We start from the raw sequence: 18139 nt of genomic DNA, 5'->3' as shown, positions 1-18139 counted from the left end.
CAGCACCCCTGTATCCCTTGGGTAAATTCTTTCAACAATAGCCAAATTATGGAAAGAGCCTAAATGTCCATTAACTGATGAATGGATAAAGAAGATGTGGTTTATATATATAATGGAATACTACTTGGCAATGAAAAAGAATGAAATCTGGCCTTTTGTAGCAACATGGATGGAACTGGAGAGTGTTATGCTAAGTGAAATAAGTCATACAGAGAAAGACAGGTACCATATGTTCTCACTCACATGTGGATCCTGAGAAACTTAACAGAAGACTATGGGGGAGGGGAAGGGAAAAAAAATTTAGAGAGGGAGAGAGCCAAAACATAAAAGACTCTTAAAAACTGAGAACAAACTGAGGGTTGATGGGGGGGTGGGAGGTAGGGGAAAGTGGGTGATGGGCATTGAGGAGGGCACCTGTTGGGATGAACACTGGGTGTTGTACGGAAACCAATATGACAGTAAATTTCATATTAAAATATATATATGTGTGTGTGTGTGTGTGTGTGTGTGTATATATATATATATGGAAAGAAAGAAAGAAAGAAGAAAGAAAGAAAGAAAGAAAGAAAGAAAGAAAGAAAGAAAGAAAGAAAGAAAGGATGGCCCCACAACAGGGTGATCAATTCTGATCTTCTACACAATCAGGCAGAGCCTCTTTTGTCAAAGGTTTACAACTGAAAATTACCATTTTCAAATATAAGTGAGCTGAAATTGATTCTGATCTCTTGTCCTTCAGCCAATTAGGAGGATTCTACTTATCTAGGATGGCTGAATATACAATTAATCCATCATTGTCAACACTAAAATATGCTATGTATTTTAAAAAGCCTTGATTCAGCTGTCCCTATGAGAAATAACTAGCAAAATTTCATCAGTATCATGAGCAAACAGAAAAAAAATGTATACATACTTCAGACTTTAATATACTCTTCAGCTTGTTAACCTCCAAATTAGTATCTTGGACCTTCTGTTTTATGTCGTTAAGTTCATTATGTGTATCATTCAATTTTTTAGACAGGGCCTATAAAGAAAAATATAGCTGGATTTGACAACAAAAAATAAAAATAGAAACTTTCTCTGTGTCAAAACCACTATTAATTTTAAATATTTATAGTAAATGTGATAAATAAAATTTAGTATACCTAATATATAAAGCTCATAAAAACCAAAAACACCTCAGCTCTTCATGCTTTCTAATATCACAGTTTGCCATAACTCCTTCCAGTGAGTTGAAGTCTATTTAACCACATTTCTATCTAATCTTGCCTTCACAATTTTTTTTTTTTTTTTTTTTTTTTTTTTGGCTAATTGGACAATAAACAACAGGACACAAATTGAAAATCTGTGCTTGAAAATTGTTTATTTATTGGGACTTCCTGCTTGTTGCTCTTGGAAATACTGCAACAATCACCATGTGAATAAGTCTGGGCAAGGCTGTGAGATAATGGGAGACATGTGGCCCATCACCCCACTAGCAAAAAAATAAAACAAAACAGAAAACACATGAATCCAAATAGTAAATGAGCAAAGAACCCAACAGACAATTCACAAAAAGAAAGCCCAAGGGCATAGTACTTGAAAAAAGTTAAAATTTATAAGTAATAAAAAAACATTTTAATTTTCTAAACTTTTAAAATTTTACTAATTTTAAATAATTTTTTAAAAATGAAATACTATTTTGTCTATCAAATTAGCAAAGAATTAAAGTTATTCTGTTAAACCCAGGAATGAGCATTTCCAAGTATCTTGAAATAAACAAAATTTGCAAAAGCAAATCTGTTATCTGCTATCTACAATCTACATCAGGAGACATTTTTAAATGCTCATAAGAGCAGGAATGACAAGTATGTTGCTTTTTGTTGAAGGTGGGAGATAGATTCATGAGTATTCACTACATTTGAAAATGTCCACTTAGAAAGGCTTTCTTTTTTTAATTTAAAAAAGAAACCTCATAAGCTTTGATTTAATTTAAAACTAAATCTAGTGAATGAAATAATGAAAAGAATGTTCACTAAGGCATTATTTGTTATGATGACAATATCTATGTACGTTAAGTAAATGAAGGCAGTAAATAACAGTATCTACACAGTGGCATAACCTCATACATTATGTATCTGCCTATGAGAAATTGTTTAGAATAATTTTTAATAACAGAGGAAAATATCCATCTATATTTAGTGAAAAATTCAGGATAAAACACTAAAAATACTTCATACCAATTTGTTAGAAATTGTGGTATTGAGGATGAGATTTTTTTTAAAGGTTTCTGTTTTCCAAATTTGCTATGATCTGGGTTTTAACTTGTGGTCCACAAAGGGATCCAACTTCTACCCTTGGGCCTATAACCCAAACAAAGGAAAAAACTACTCTTGAACAAATGTAAATTGTTATAACACCAATTTATTCTGATTATAAAAAATGTTTATGAAGTTTTAACAAAGCAAGGGAGTGCTTATGATGTCACAGTAAGCAAGTAACAGCAACAAGATATTTGTCCAGTGATTGAGCTAGACACTCCGATGAGTACTTTCTAGGCATGTTCTCATTTCCTCTCCATTTTTACATATATAAACTGAGACTCAGGAAAGTTTAATGGTATGATCACACAGCCAAGCAGGGTATTCAAATTCATGAGTCTTAATTACTCCAGGCCTTATCATGTAGGAAAAACCATGATATAAAGTGGTGTGTGGTTTTATCCCACTTACATTAAAAAGTTCATTATGTAAATTAAAAATATTTAACAATTAAAAATACAGACTTCTATGATGCAGACTAAACACACTGAGAGTGACAGCAAGTGGGGGAGTCATTTAGACTGAATCATTTTAAGAGGGGAAAAAAGCTTCCAAATAGAGTTTTTTAATGTTCAAATTAAAATACTGATATTAGAAATGAAAAGAGTGGATAAACTGAAATATATTGTCTTAGAAAGAGAATAATTATAAAGAAAATTTCCCAAGTAGAATCACAGTGCTAAGGAGGACCAAAATATGTGGCATAGTCCATACATATATTCATCCTTAAAGAGAATAATAGTCCACCAAATAAATCTACCCCTTTCTTAAAAGTTTCTGAAGGTTTTTCTCTTCCTTTGTTGATTTGTTCAAATATTTATCCTTCAGTAAGGAAGTACTTCCTAAGATTTAATACAAATCTATTATATCACCACTCTCTCCTTTAATACTTCATGTTTGAGAATTTCATTTATAAAATATGAGGCATAATCTGCAGAGTAAAGGCAAAAAAAAATGGCTGATTCCAAAGCCTGAGGTCTTCTACAAAATAAAATGAGGACTGAGAATCAGAATAAAACAAAAATTTTTCTTGGAGAAGAAAGATTCTAGGAACAAGTATACCTGGTTTTCTTGTTTGGCTTTAGAAAATTGTTCTTGGACAGTATCATTCTCATGAGCCAAGATATCTCTTTCCCTGGCAATCTGAGCCAGCTCATCATTTGTTTCATCCAATTGCCGACGCATTCTGGAAATGTCTTGTTCACACATAATTAGGGCTTCAGTAGACTGTCTATTCCACAAATCAGATAGTACATAAAAAGAGACATTTTATCAAAAACAGAATAACAAATAAGACATAAGTTGGACAGTTAGCATGAAAACGTTTGATGTTTTAAATACATTTAAATTTTAAATACAGTCCATTGGAGTTTCTCAATGTTTCCCATATTTCACTCTAAAAAAGGATGCTAAATATACATAATAGTCAATGATTTGCTAAGTATTTCAAAACTTCTAATACTCCAGTATAAGAAAGCCTTCATTCTACCTCTGGCTGCTATAGCTTTGTCTCCTTTGCAGGTTCCCAGTCCTCTGCCATCCTAAAAATTAATGGTTCTCAGGGCTGAACCCTTAGCCTCCTGATTCTTCTCACCCTTATCTCAGAAAATCCTATTCAGGGGCACCTGGGTGGTTTGATCGGTTGAGTGTCCAACTTGACTCAGGTTGTGATCTCACGGTTCATGAGTTCACACCCTGCAATGGGTTCTCTGCTGTCAGCACAGAGCCTTCTTTGGATCCTCTGTCTCCCTCTCTCCCTGCCCCTCTTCTGCTTGCACTCTAGCTCTCCCTCTCTCAAAAAGAAGTAAACATTAAAAAATACATATTAAAAAAAAAAAAAGAAAATCCTGTTCATAGCCATGGCTCCTAGCCCCATCTTCAGATGATTCTGAAATCTTATTTCCAGCCTCTTCCTCTTCCTTAACACTCCAAACTCATACTTAACTGCTTACTAGACACATCTATAAGAAAGCCTCAAAGGCTCTTCAAATCCAGAGGAAATCGTGTGTTTCCACATACTTTCATAATGTTGAATATTCATCCCCAGCCAGAAACCTGGCATTCTCCTAGATTCTCCTCCTCACAAGAAGCCCATCACTCCTGTCTCCCAATCCCTCCATCCTATCTATCATCATCTCTTTGGCTCAGTAATCTAGCACAAAAATCTCCTTAATTTCCTTTAATGATTTCTTATTGTCCAAAAGATAACATTAAGACTCATTTGTCTATACCACAAGCCTCTGCCTATTTAGCCTTTCCTTCCATCACTTCTCTTACCCTTTGTGTTCCAGCACACTCAACTACTTGTCATTCAAGAGGCTCTTGAACATGATCTGGGGTTCTTTGCTATTCTCTTTACCTTGAATGCCCTTCCCATTCCTTTACTTGGCTAACACCATATTTTCTTTTACTTCCGTACAAAGACTTGTGCCTCCTTTCAAACATTAGAAAGTTATCATCTGAGGTGCCTGGGTGGCTCCGTCGGTTAAGCATCTGCCTCTTAATCTTGGCTCAGGTTATATGACCTCACGGTTCATGAGTTCGAGCCCTGCATCAGGTTACACATTGTCTATGCAGAGCCTGCTTGGGATTTTCTCTCTGTCCCCTCCCTTGCTTGCATGCTCTCTCTCTCTCTCAAAATAAATAAATAAACTAAAAAAAAAAGTTATCACCTTATACATAACACTAACCCCCTTGTCTCCTACTATCTTTGTACCTAACATAGTATTTTGTCCCCAATAAATCTCAAATTCTTGTTGAATGATTTACCTTGATGCCTGTTCCATCTCAGCAATGATATTCTTCATGCCTGAAATGGTCTTTTCCTTGAAAAGTAATATAAGTATTAAATAAAAAATATTTTAAACTATTTCTCTTAAAACTGAATGAACAAAAAAATTTCTCCTCCCTTTTTGATTTCCATTTGGTTTTAAACATTTATGTTCTATTCTTCTTTTCTATACTTTAAAACTAAAGCCTAATACATCGGTCTGAGTATTTGTACTGGATAAAAACAAGATTATGTTGACAAAAGACTACACTTATGCGCACTAATATGGGATCAGTATATCAAATACTTTGTTAAAATGTTTTGTGTTGTCATGCAACTACACAAGGATCCCATAAGCACCCAGTTTTTGTTGGCAAACCAGTGGTTTGGCACTGGAGTGTTGTATACTGGGAATATAAAACCCAGGAATGTGGATCACATAAAACTAATTTTAGTTCTTAGGAATAATAACTTTGATCAAGTAAATTATTTATATTAGTCATTGACAATATCTTCAAAAAGCTGTTCCAATTGAATTACTTATAAAAGTGTACTATTAATTTTAGATGTGAGCTAATAAAGAGATAAACCTTAAGCCTAGAGAAAAGGTATAAAAAAATAAACTACTGACATTCTCCTTTTTCAAGGGTGTGTGAGAGTAGAATTAATGGAGTCAGTTAAGGCTGAAATGATCTTAATGTCATTAATACCACTCCTACACCTCCTCCTTTTAAAACTCTCATTGATCCTGAACTAGTTATAGGTAACTATACACAGATACTTAGGGCTAACGTTAGATCTAAAAAAAGTATGAAGTTATTCTTTCACTAAATAACTATATTTCATTTTGCCCTTTGAATTTTCAAATCCTTAGTAACCAAGTAGCAAGATAAACTAAACCTAGATTTCCCAACAAGTCTTGTTTCTGTTCTTTAGAGACAGTTAGTCGTGTGTGTGTGTGTGTGTGTTATCTTCCTTTATTCATGTGCTCCTCTCCAGGTTATTTTTAGCTCCATTTTCCCATTCTGCTTTCTGGTAGAATGGTGCAGAGTCCACAATGGGCAGTAATGGATATCAGGGTATGGTTAAAATGGCTATTAGTAAAGCAGTTAAACTGCTTTAAAAAGCACAGGCCAAAAAAAGAGAAATTCTGCTTAAAATGGAATATTTACACAAGGTTTAAAATACAACAATACATTTCTAAATAAACTCTGAAAAACTAATTGAACGTCTAGTGTTTCTAAAAGCAATTACTTGGTTAAGCTTTAAATATGGTTTATAAGTCTATATAGGACTTCTCTTTATCAGTAGAAATTCATATTGAAAGTAAGATGCTCTGAGAACATTGTAAAGCATCCAGGACAACAAAATTACTGGGTAGAATCTAGTAATATATCCTATTAGCCTATTTTTCTCTTACTATGACCCTAATACCATCATTTCTCAAATTGCTGAAATCTAACCCATCATTATCAATTTAATATTCCTCGTACCACCTCAATATGCTTATCCAGAGATAAAGACTCAATTATTAAAAATTCAATCTGAACAGGATGGTAAAAGAAACAAACTAAAATGTTACACAAGTAGTTCTATCTTTTATTATTCAAAAATATGTGAACTTGCTGTTGAGTTTTCTAACTTTAATTGGTAGCAAGTAGTAGAACATCTTTTAAAACTATGATTACCAGAAAAAAATTTCCCCTTATTAATTATAATGTAGACTTTCTCTGCAGCAATTTATTTCTGTAATCTCCAGATTAGACGTAACATTACTGCTTTTCACTTAAGGGTATTTGTAAATTCAGCTCTGAGATATCACTGTAGAGAACATTTCCTCTTTTGAATGTCTAACACTGTTTTAAAAGTTATTTTCCCTTCAGAGGATGGATGTGTTTATATTCATGATCTTATATGAAGTTCTTGATATTGAAAATAGACTTGCAACTCAATAGTCTTTGTGAAGAAAAAATTAATGTCAGTACATGTTAGCAAAATTGAAGAAATATGAAATATTAGATATAACAGAGGTAAATGATTCAAAAATTTCTAAATAATTTGTTTCTAATTGTTTTTAAAGAAAATCATGTTGACTATTAAAAAACTGGTCTGAATACAATAAGAAACTCCACCCACCCAAAACCCCATAAAATTAAATTAAAAAAATTATTAAGGGGCGCACGCATAGGTGGCTCAGTCAGTTAAGCATCCGACTTCCAGCTCAGGTCATGATCTCACAGTCGTGGGTTTGAGCCCCATGTCAGGCTCTGTGCTCACAGCCCAGAGCCTGGAGCCTACTTCAGATTCTGTGTCTCCCTCTCTTTCTGCCCCTCCCCTGCTCACACTCTGTCTCTCTCTCAAAAATAAATAAACATTTAAAAAATTTTAAATTATTAAGGCATAACTATAAAATAATAAGTCAGTGTTTTCAACAAATTAAATTTACTATCCCATGGATAGCAAGATTTCAGTTGTGCTCATGATTCCCAAATCTATTAACTTCACTTCAACTTACTCTCCAAACTTAAAAATCCAAGAGCCTATGAATATTTCAACTACGTCCCAAAGACATGTCAATAATCTTCCTCTGTAAGCCTGTTATATTTCTGTTTCCTGCTTCATGCACAGGAACTATCCATGTGGTCCCTAAGTCAGAAAGCACATCTCATCAATCTTCCTTAAAACTCTATTTCTCTCATGGATACTACCACTATCCTAATACAATTCTTATTTTACTTGTAGCTACTGTCCTTGTCATTATTCTCATTTCCCTATAAATCCATCCTTTACATGGACTAACAAGTAACAATATTTGTTTCAAAATAAGGATCTAATTGTGACATTTCATTTACATTATTTCAATAATCCTCTACATCCATGATGATAGAGTCTAAACTCAATATTATACATATTTCTATGATTTGTTGCTTATCTATCCCATCTCAACTTTTACCCCCCAGCCCTGCTCCCATACTGACCTTTCCTAAATTCTCTTATGAAAGCCACTGGGCTTTCATTGAAGCTGCTTTGTCTGTCTGAATCATCCTTTTTCTCATTGTTCCCATTCTCTAAGTCTTGTCCTGGCTATTCCTAGTCATCACAGGGCAGTCCAGGCCCCATCACTTACTGGAAGGCTCTCTAGAGATCTTCCTTCTCCCCAGTCCAATCCCCAGGGTGAATTAGGTGTGTTTATGCCTAACTCTAATGGCACATTGTACACACATCACTATGGCACTTAGCGCACTCCATCATGATAACATCTTAATTTATCTTTCTCCCAATCATATTATAGGCTTTTGGAAGTCATGACCACTCACCCTCAGTTTCTAACATTATACCTGGAACATGTCAATAAGTGTTTGTTGGATGGATGGATGGATGGATGGATGGATGGAAGGATGGATAAATGAATGAATTCGATCGCTTAGAGAGGGAAAAGACCTTATTCCAATCGTGCTGCCTTTGCTTAAACCATCTGTGGAAAACAGTTTAGGAATTACCTTCAGAACTGGCTTATGAAATAGAAAAGGGTATTAATATTTCCCTGCCTTTTTGGCAACACTTTTGCTATTATTGTTTAAACAACAAAAAATGTGGGATGGAGATTATCATCCAGTTTTATTCACCAGCTACATATAATCTATTCTCAAAGGCTGAGGATGATGTAAAAATGTGCTCCTAGTTTTGAGCACAATTACAAAGGCGGTTTTAATGTTCTTAATGTTTACTGCTTCCTAAGATGGCTACCTGAAAATATAAGTTCTGGTGTTCTTTTACAAAGAAATCAGTTTTACTGCTTTATTACCATGCTTCACATTTTGATACTTGAAATAGTTGTTGTAGTGAGTGTTAATCACAATTAATGAGAGAAAATCAATTTAAAAATATTAGTTAGTGGATTTGAACACAAAGTTCCTAAGAGTATCTGGAAAAATTTCAAAATCAGATTTTATAGTTTCAGCTCTCTAGGAAAAAATTTGAGAAAATCCTATTATTTTATTCAGACTCAAGTCCAAACATTTCTTTTAAACCACAGTTCTCAGAACATACTTTCATTGCCAAACTCTCTCCAAGGGATGCAATGTTCTCAGATTTTTTATCCAAACATGCTTGTAGGCATTCCTTTTCTTTAGCCAGATCGTTGAGGGTTGCACCAAGAATGCTGATTTCTTCTCTCTGGGCAATACTTTGCCTGGTAAAATTATCTAAATATGTAATCATAAAGGCATTGTTTTAATCAAGATAATTTTTTTCCAACTCAAGCAAATTGAAATACTTTTCAAAGTAAGTTCTCCTGTACTATGTTCAATGACTGCAAATAAGTACCGTATCCCAAATAAAAAATGGCTTTTGTTGTTAGTGATTAAAAACTAAGATGAATCATGAAATTCCAAACGACACATAAATGTAAAAGCACAATTAACACATTTAAATTAGAACAGCAAAGGAGGGGCGCCTGGGTGGCGCAGTCGGTTAAGCCTCCGACTTCAGCTCAGGTCACGATCTCGCGGTCCATGAGTTCCAGCCCCGCGTCGGGCTCTGGGCTGATGGCTCGGAGCCTGGAGCCTGTTTCTGATTCTGTGTCTCCCTCTCTCTCTGCCCCTCCCCCGTTCATGCTCTGTCTCTCTCTGTCCCAAAAATAAATAAACGTTGAAAAAAAAATTAAAAAAAAAAAAAAAAAGAACAGCAAAGGAAAGCTCTATATCACAAGTTCTCAAAGTAGATTTACATGTGTGGTAGGGGAGGAGAGGGTGAATGGACAAAATGAGTGGAATATTAAAACAAACTGTGACTTTTCTCCCTCTAATTTCCCCTCCCTCTAGCCTAGAATCACTGTTGCATGTAAGTTGGTAACTACAAGATCTTAATAAATAATTAGGTCATTTTCAGAATCAAATGTCTCCTGATATTCTGATTTTTCTAAAGCAGGGTTATAAAAATTCCTAGGGAAAAAAACATCACAGGAAGTCTGATTCGATTTGTGATAACACCAGCAAACCAATGTCAATGTTGAAGACCTGACTGAATGGTATAAAATAATGGTTTTCAAGTTGTGGGTTCTCATCCAGCACCATTGGCATCATCTGGGAACTTGTCAGAAATATAAATTCTTAGGTCCCACACCAGACCCACTGAATCAGAAATTCTGAGTGGGCAGAGCAATTTATGTTTTAACAAGTACCCCTCCCAAATGACTTTAATGCCTAACAAAGTTTGAGAAGCACTTGAGGAAATTAGTTAAGATACAAAAGCCTTGGCCATATCTTGCTTCAAAGAGCCTAGCTCCAGTGATGTTTATCAGCACTCCAGGTGATTCTAACACACACCAAGTTTGAAAACCACTGTCGAGAGCTCTACAAGGGAAGTTCTGCTAGACCTCTATGTAAATCCTTCCAACAGACGTCCAGTGCAGTGCTAGGAGAGGTAGCACCATATACTAAGAGGATGATCTATATAGTACTTGAGAATACATCATGTCCCTTTTCCAGAGAGCACTGTCATTAAGGCAAAATGCATGTTTTGGGTGTTCAGATATTTGAGTCCATTCCCACTGGCATTAAATAAATAAATTTAAAAACTCTAAAATAGCTCTAGTATCTCCTAGCTTTAAAAAAAAAAATCTCAATTTCACATCCTGCTCAAGCTACCACGCCATTTTTCTGCTTCTGTTAATATGTAAGCTTTAAAAGACTTCTATTCTCTCCTGTCCCTACTTCTTCATTTCCCAATTATTCCTCAACCTACTCCATCTTCCCCATCCAATAGTCCATTCACACTTTTTGTCAATGTGACAAAACCCTGCAATGTGCCAAATCCAATCAATAATTTTTCATCTTCATCTTATTTTGCTTCTCAAACATATCTGACAATTGATCTTACTCTCCTTGTAAAAATATTTTGCTCTCTTGCCTCCCAAAATAACACTCACTTCTGGGTTTTCTTCCTACTTCTTTGGCTTCTTCTTACTCAGTCCTGGATCCTCTTCTCCTCATTCTCTATATCTTCCCTAGGCAATTTCATGGTTTTAAAATATCATTTATATACTGATGTGCCCCAAATGTATATCTTTAATTTAGATGTATCTTCTGAGATAAAAACTTATCTATTTAACTGCTTACCTTACATTCTTACTTAGACTTAAAATATCCAAAAATGAGTTCTTTAGTATTTCTTTTTTATAGTTCTGTTGTAATATTTCCTATCTCAATAAAAAGCACCTCCACTAATCTAATGGTTTATGCCAGGCATTTTTGAACTACAAAATAGGAACTTAAAAATATTGCCCATTTACGGGGCACCTGGGCACCTGGGTGGCTCAATCGGTTAAGCATCCAACTTTGGCTCAGTTCATGATCTCACAGTCCATGAGTTCGAATCCCATGTTGGACTCTGTGCTGATAGCTCAGAGCCTAGTGCCTGCTTCGGATCCTGTGTCTCCCTCTCTCTCTGCCCCTCCCCTGCTTGCACTCTGTCTCTCAAAAATAAATAATAAACATTAAAAAAATTTTAAATAAATTGCCCATTTTGGGGTGCCTGGGTGGCTAAGTTGATTAAGCATCTGACTCTTGATTTTGGCTCAGGTCATGGGATCAAGCCCCACATAGGGCTCCATGCTGGGTGTGGAGCCTGCTTAAGATTCTCTCTCCCTCTCCCCCTCTTCTCCACTGGTGTGCTCTCTCTTCTCTCTCTCTCTCTCCCTCAAAAAACAATATATTCCCTGTTTTTAAATGGGCTTTTTTATAGTCTTAACAAAAATTTTACTTTACAGTTATAAGTAGATTAAGTTATGACATAGAGATCCTGGTAAGAAACATAAATAGGTCACTTTATAAAAACAATTTTCTCTGAACCCAAGTGATAAAACAGATATAGCCAAATAAACATATGTATGCTTTCCACCAAAAGTAATACACAGATAGGTACCATGTTTCATTATAATAGCTATGGACAAGCCACAATGGTACGAGTTGTAAATTTATAAGCGTTCATCATAAATTTACAAAGTGTCACTGCTTTGTTTAGCTATTCCTTCATTCAAAAATATGATGCCCTGTCTAAGTATTTGTGGTCCTAAATATAAGGAAAAATTTTTACTATCAAAAAAAACCCCACATTTTTCACTATTTTTGATTCATAAACTTTTAATTTATGGACCTATTTCCAACTTTCTCTATGTTATAACTGAAAAGAAGAAAACATATTTTCTATCAGACTTTAAAAAAATATATATATATATATATTAGGGAAAAAACTCACCAATTTTTTCATCCAAGCACATAATTTTCTCCTGAGTAAGCTGTAGTTCATATTTTTTCTTAGCAAGATGTCGCTGAGTATCAGAAAGATCTTTTTCTGTGTTTTCATATAAAAGTCTGTAAACGTTTTAATAATAAAACTAATTCTGAAATTTTTATGCTTTATCAACTTTTTAGTGTATTTAAATCTAAAAACTGGTAAGCACAATAATACACGTTTTTTTCTTTTTAGCATTTTCTTTATAATACTACATTGTAGGAAGTTTGGAGAAAAAGAGACCCTCAAATCCACCACTCCATAGAAAGCTACTATTAGCATTTTGGTGTTCACTTTTCAGTATTTTTTACAGTGTATATTTAAAGTTACCATACTATAAATTCAAAATTAAATCCTGAGTTTTTTCACTTACACTTAGTCTTTAATATTTTTCAGTCCTATAACACAGCCTTCCAAATCACCTTTTTCTTTTATTTTTTATATTAAATATAATTTATTCTCAAATTGCTTTCCATACAACACCCAGTGCTCATCCCAACAGGTGCCCTCCTCAATGCCCATCACCCACTTTCCCCTTTCTCCCACACCTCCATAAACCCTCAGTTTATTCTCAGTTTTTAAGTCCCTTATGGTTTGCCTCCCTCCCTCTCTGTAACTTTTTTTTTCTCCCCCCTTCTACTCCCCCTTTGTCTTTTGTTAAGTGTCTCAGGATCCACATGAGTGAAAATATATGGTATCTGTCTTTCTCTGCCTGACTTATTTCACTTAGCATATCTTCCAGTTCCATCCATGTTGTTGCAAATGGCATGATTTCATTCTTTCTCATTGCCAAGTAATACTCTGTTGTATATATAAACCACATCTTCTTTATCCATTCATCAGTTGATGGACATTGAGGCTCTTTCCATAATTTGGCTATTGTTGAAAGTGCTGCTATAAACATTGGGGTACAAGTGCCCCTATGCATCAGCACTCCTGTATCCCTTGGGTAAATTCCTAGCAGTGCTATTGCTGGGTCATAGGGTAGATCTATTTTTAATTTTTTGAGGAACCTCCACATTGTTTTCTAGAGCGGCTACACCAGTTTGCATTCCCACCAACAGTGCAAGAGGGTGCCTGTTTCTCCACATCCTCGCCAGCATCTGTAGTCTCCTGATTTGTTAATTTTAGCCACTCTGACTGGCGTGAGGTGATATCTCAGTGTGGTTTTGATTTGTATTTCCCTGATGAGGAGTGACATGGAGCATCTTTTCATGTGTCTGTTGGCCATCTGGATGTCTTCTTTAGAAAAATGTCTATTCATGTCTTCTGCCCATTTCTTCACTGGATTATTTGTTTTTTGGGCGTGGAGATTGGTGAGTTCTTTATAGATTTTGGATACTAGCCCTTTATCCGATATGTCATTTGCAAATATCTTTTCCCATTCCATTGGTTGCCTTTGTACAGAAATCGGTTACATTTTTATACACAAATAATGAAGCAACAGAAAGAGAAATAAAGAAACTGATCCCATTCACAATTTCACCAAGAATCATAAAATACTTAGGAATAAACCTAATCAAAGATGTAAAAGATCCGTATGCTGAAAACTATAGAAAGTTTATATGAAGGAAATTGAAGAAGATACAAAGAAATGGAAAAACATTCCATGCTCATGGATTGAAAGAATAAATATTGTTAAAATGTCAATACTACCCAAAGCAATCTACACATTCAATGCAATCCCAATCAAAATTGCACCAGCATTCTTCTCCAAGCTAGAACAAGCAATCCTAAAATTTGCATGGAACCACAAAAGATCTGGAATAGCCAATGTAATATTGAAGAAGAAAACCAAAGAGGGAGGCATCACAGTTCCAGACTTTAGCCTCTACAAAGCTCTACAAGAGCTTTAGCTCTTACAAAGCTGTAATCATCAAGACAGTATGGTATTGGCACAAAAACAGACACAAAGACCAATGAATAGAATACAGACTCCAGAATTGGACCCACAAATGTATGGCCAACTAATCTTTGACAAAGCAGGAAAGAGTATCCAATGGAAAAAGACAGTCTTTAAAAAATGGTGCTGGGAGAACTGGACAGCAACATGCAGAAGAATGAAACTAGACCACTTTTTTACACCATTCACAAAAACAAACTCAAAATGGATAAAGGACCTGAATGTGAGACAGGAAACCATTAAAACCCTAGAGGAGAAAGCAGGAAAAAACCTCTTTGACCTCAGACGCAGCAATTTCTTACTTGACACATCTCCAAAGGCAAGGGAATTAAAAGCAAAAATGAACTATTGGGACCTCATCAAGATATAAAACTTCTGCACTGCAAAGGAAACCAAATCACCCTTTTAAGGATGAAAAGTATTATATGAGCAATAGCCATTTCCTTCTAAGTAAATACAATCATTTATTTAAGTACTCCTCTATTATTAGACATTTAGGTTCATTTTAGTTTTTAACTATTACTAAAGAATTTTTAACGAACAGAATTTCATTCCACAAACATTTAGGAAGCTAGGGTGAAGTAGGTGGGCACTGGCTTTATCCTCAAGAAGTACATAGTCAATAAACAAACAAACAGACTATAATTTCTGGCAATACGGAAACTAGATAATCTGAAAGTTCCCTCAACACAAAACACTTAGACATACTGAATAAAATGAGCATCTCTTTAAATGTATAGCAAAATTTATTTTGTAAGAGAAATCAGAGCAGTAGGACTATGAACTAATGTTATATTATATGTGGTTGGGATTTCCCTGTCTCACTAGCCTAAGGTCTTATGTTTTAAATCAGAAACAGAAGATCAGGACAGAAATGTCCGCAACACAAGTATGAGAACTAAGATCCTCCACGTAAAGCTAATGAGAGCTACACTATTAGTGGAAAGGTCAAACTAGACACAATCAGCTTGTCAACCATTACTAGGCACAGGATAACAGTAACAATTAAAAGTCTTCCTTGGGAATTCTTAACATCAAAATAAGAAATCTAAATAAAATCTAGTTCTAGGATGGTCATATAATCTAGAACACTTGGTAGAAATAAACACATAACTTCTCTGACAAGATATACTCTCAACCCAGACACAGAACTAAACCTTAGATAAAGGCCTGTTGAAAACAAGCCCCCAATCCAAATTTCAAAATCATATTAAGGAATAACCCAAACTTAATGTGAGTCAAGAAACCCAAAATTAGAGCCCTATAACTTCATATTATAGCATTATCAAATAGAAACTTAAAAACAGATGTGCTTAAATACAAAGACATAGAAGAATATATAATAAGAAAAAAGTCTAGATTTTTAAAAGAACCTAAAAGAACTTCAGGAAATTAAACTAAAATCATTGAAATTTTTAAAAAGAAACAATATCAACAGATAAGTTTAAGAACAAAATAAACACAGCTGAAGAGACAATTAGTAAGCTGGAAAAAAACAGATCAGAGGAAATTACCTATAATAGAGTACAGATAAAAAGAGAGAAAAATACAGAAGAGGTTAAGCAATATAAAGAAAAGAACAAGAAGGTCCAATATTCATCTAATTCCAGGATAGAATACACACAATATTCAAAGAAATAATGGCTAATAAAATATATAAAATCTTAGAATAAAGAATGACCAGTGAAAAATACAAACACCAATATTAAAGGAACATAAGTCCTGGGAAGAACAAAATAAATCTGTATCCATTAAGACAATTACAAATGGGGGAGGTGAAAAGATTTAATGGGAGTGAAGATTTCTACACTTAAACTGATAAATGTGGCACCAATAGACTGTGATGAGTTACATATGTAAAATGAAATACCTACACCAACAGAGGAAATATCTATACAGAGATACTAGAAAGTATTACAGATACATTAAAATGGAGTTCTAAAAATGTTCAAGTAACCCACAGAAAGGCAGGAAAAAAAAAAGAAAAGAGGTAAGAAAAACAAATGGAGGGGTGCCTGGGGGGCTCAGTTGGGTGAGTGTCCAACTTCGGCTCAGGTCATGATCTAGTGGTTGATGAATTCTAGCCCTGCGTCCTGCTCTGTGCTGACAGCTCAGAGCCTGGAGCCTGCTTCGGAATCTGTTTCTCCCTCTCTCTCTGCCCCTCCCCCACTCCTGCTCTGTCTCTGTCTCAAAAATAAACATTTAAAACAAAATTTAAGATTATTAAAAATAGAAAATTTCTGCTTCACTTAGTAACAGTTTCAACTGTTCAGATCAATGCTTTCAGTGAGAACAAACTAGGAAAGCTGGGAAGCAGGTGGCAGCAGAGAGCTGGGGGTGAAGAATTACTTGAGCAAGATTTGAGAAGAGAAGACAAGAGAAGAGAAAAAGAAATAGGTAAGTCTGGAATATGATAATTGTTTTCCCCTAAAGAAATCTCTGACTCAGGGAAAGGTAGATAAGAGGCTGAAAAGCTGAGTAGCAACTGTGACAATTTCAAGAAGTTAGGGTACAAAAACAGGAGTCAAGTCCCACCAAGAAAGGGTAAAATACTGAGTAAACCACTGTCTCCTACACATACACATTTGTTTGGGACCCTGAATAGTTAAAAGATTTAAGCCCAGATTCAAATTGTCTCAGTTCTGACAAAGCAAATTATATATATACATATCCCTCAAATTATCTCACTTCTGACAAAAGCAAATACATATATCCTCTCTAGAGGAAAACAATATTCTGGTCTCAAATGATTTCTATACATTTTCATATTCAGTATTATATACTCAGTCAAAAATAACCAGACACACAGAAGACAACATCACATAACTGGAAAAAATAAGAGAAACAAAAGATAACAAGAATAGACTCAATAAAAATAGAACCATGCAGAATCAAGATAACGGAGTTATCAGAAACAGAACTTTAAAAAAAACAACTATGCTTAATATATCAAAGGAGAAAAAAAGCCAAGATTGAAGATTTCTCAAGAGACTTGAAAATATATATTTTAAAAGTGTCAAATACAAATTCCAGAAATGAAAAATGCAAAAACCAAAATTAATTCAACTGATAAGGTTTAACAGCAAGTTCAACCACAGTCAAAGAGGAAATGAGTGAACTAGAAGAAAGGTCAGAAAAAAATTCAGAATACAGTATGAATGGGCAAAAGTAACATCTGAAATGAAAACAGTGGAGAGTTGTCTAAAACTGCTGAAAGATATCAAGCAACGAAGTAAAAAAATCCTCCAAACCCAAGGATAAGTTAAACACACACACACACACACACACACACACACACACACACACACACACACACCCCTAGGAATAAAAAAATCCTCCAAACCCAAGGATAAGTTACACACACACACACACACACACACACACACACACACACTCACACACCTAGGAACATATAGTGGATTAAAAGGAGCCATATAGAGAATACCTTATAAGTAGAAAGGAAAAAGACAAACTATATTCAACAGTTTGAATCAGATAAAAAATAGACTGATATGGGTATAATTACTATGAGTGCTCTGACCATGGGCACTCTGGCTGCCTGGGAAAACATTAGGAAAGCTATCACTGTGTCCCTTGGCTCATGGAAGGCAGCAAGGGGTTTCAGTGGTGCTATTACAAAAACTTACCTAGCTTTTGGCAGAGAACTACCATGGACAATTAAGACAAAACATTCTCTGTACAATATCTGACTATTACAAAATCCTACCTATTTCCTACTTTTATTTGGCATGCATTTGGGGGAAAACAAAACAAACAAAACATTGTCTGCAGAATGGTACGATAAATCAACAATAAGAAAATATTTGAAAATATAGTGAAGTTCTACTTTAGTCCAACTGAAGAATCTTTTCAAAT

The 18139-nt window shown here is 34.8% G+C and overlaps 1 protein-coding gene across 10 annotated transcripts in view; it reads right to left on the bottom strand.

Moving 5' to 3' along the window:
- TSGA10 (testis specific 10) overlaps nucleotides 1-18139 on the bottom strand; it is a 166600-nt gene that overhangs the window by 102296 nt on the left and 46165 nt on the right. For all 10 annotated transcript variants that reach the window (XR_003424872.2, XM_027072644.2, XM_027072643.2 and 7 more), the window contains 5 exons: nucleotides 12325-12440; nucleotides 9118-9272; nucleotides 5067-5122; nucleotides 3360-3528; nucleotides 911-1021 (listed from right to left, as the gene is read on the bottom strand). Coding sequence is in view for 9 of the 10 variants with exons in the window: in XM_027072644.2 (XP_026928445.1) it covers nucleotides 911-1021; nucleotides 3360-3528; nucleotides 5067-5122; nucleotides 9118-9272; nucleotides 12325-12440 (607 nt within the window). In the remaining variant the exon portion in view is untranslated. The remainder of the gene's footprint in view (nucleotides 1-910; nucleotides 1022-3359; nucleotides 3529-5066; nucleotides 5123-9117; nucleotides 9273-12324; nucleotides 12441-18139) is intronic.

Source organism: Acinonyx jubatus, chromosome A3, assembly GCF_027475565.1.
Source record: "Acinonyx jubatus isolate Ajub_Pintada_27869175 chromosome A3, VMU_Ajub_asm_v1.0, whole genome shotgun sequence".
Lineage (NCBI taxonomy): Eukaryota > Metazoa > Chordata > Mammalia > Carnivora > Felidae > Acinonyx > Acinonyx jubatus.
The sequence above is the reverse complement of the archived record's forward strand: the minus strand, read 5'-3'. Positions and strand labels throughout refer to the sequence as shown.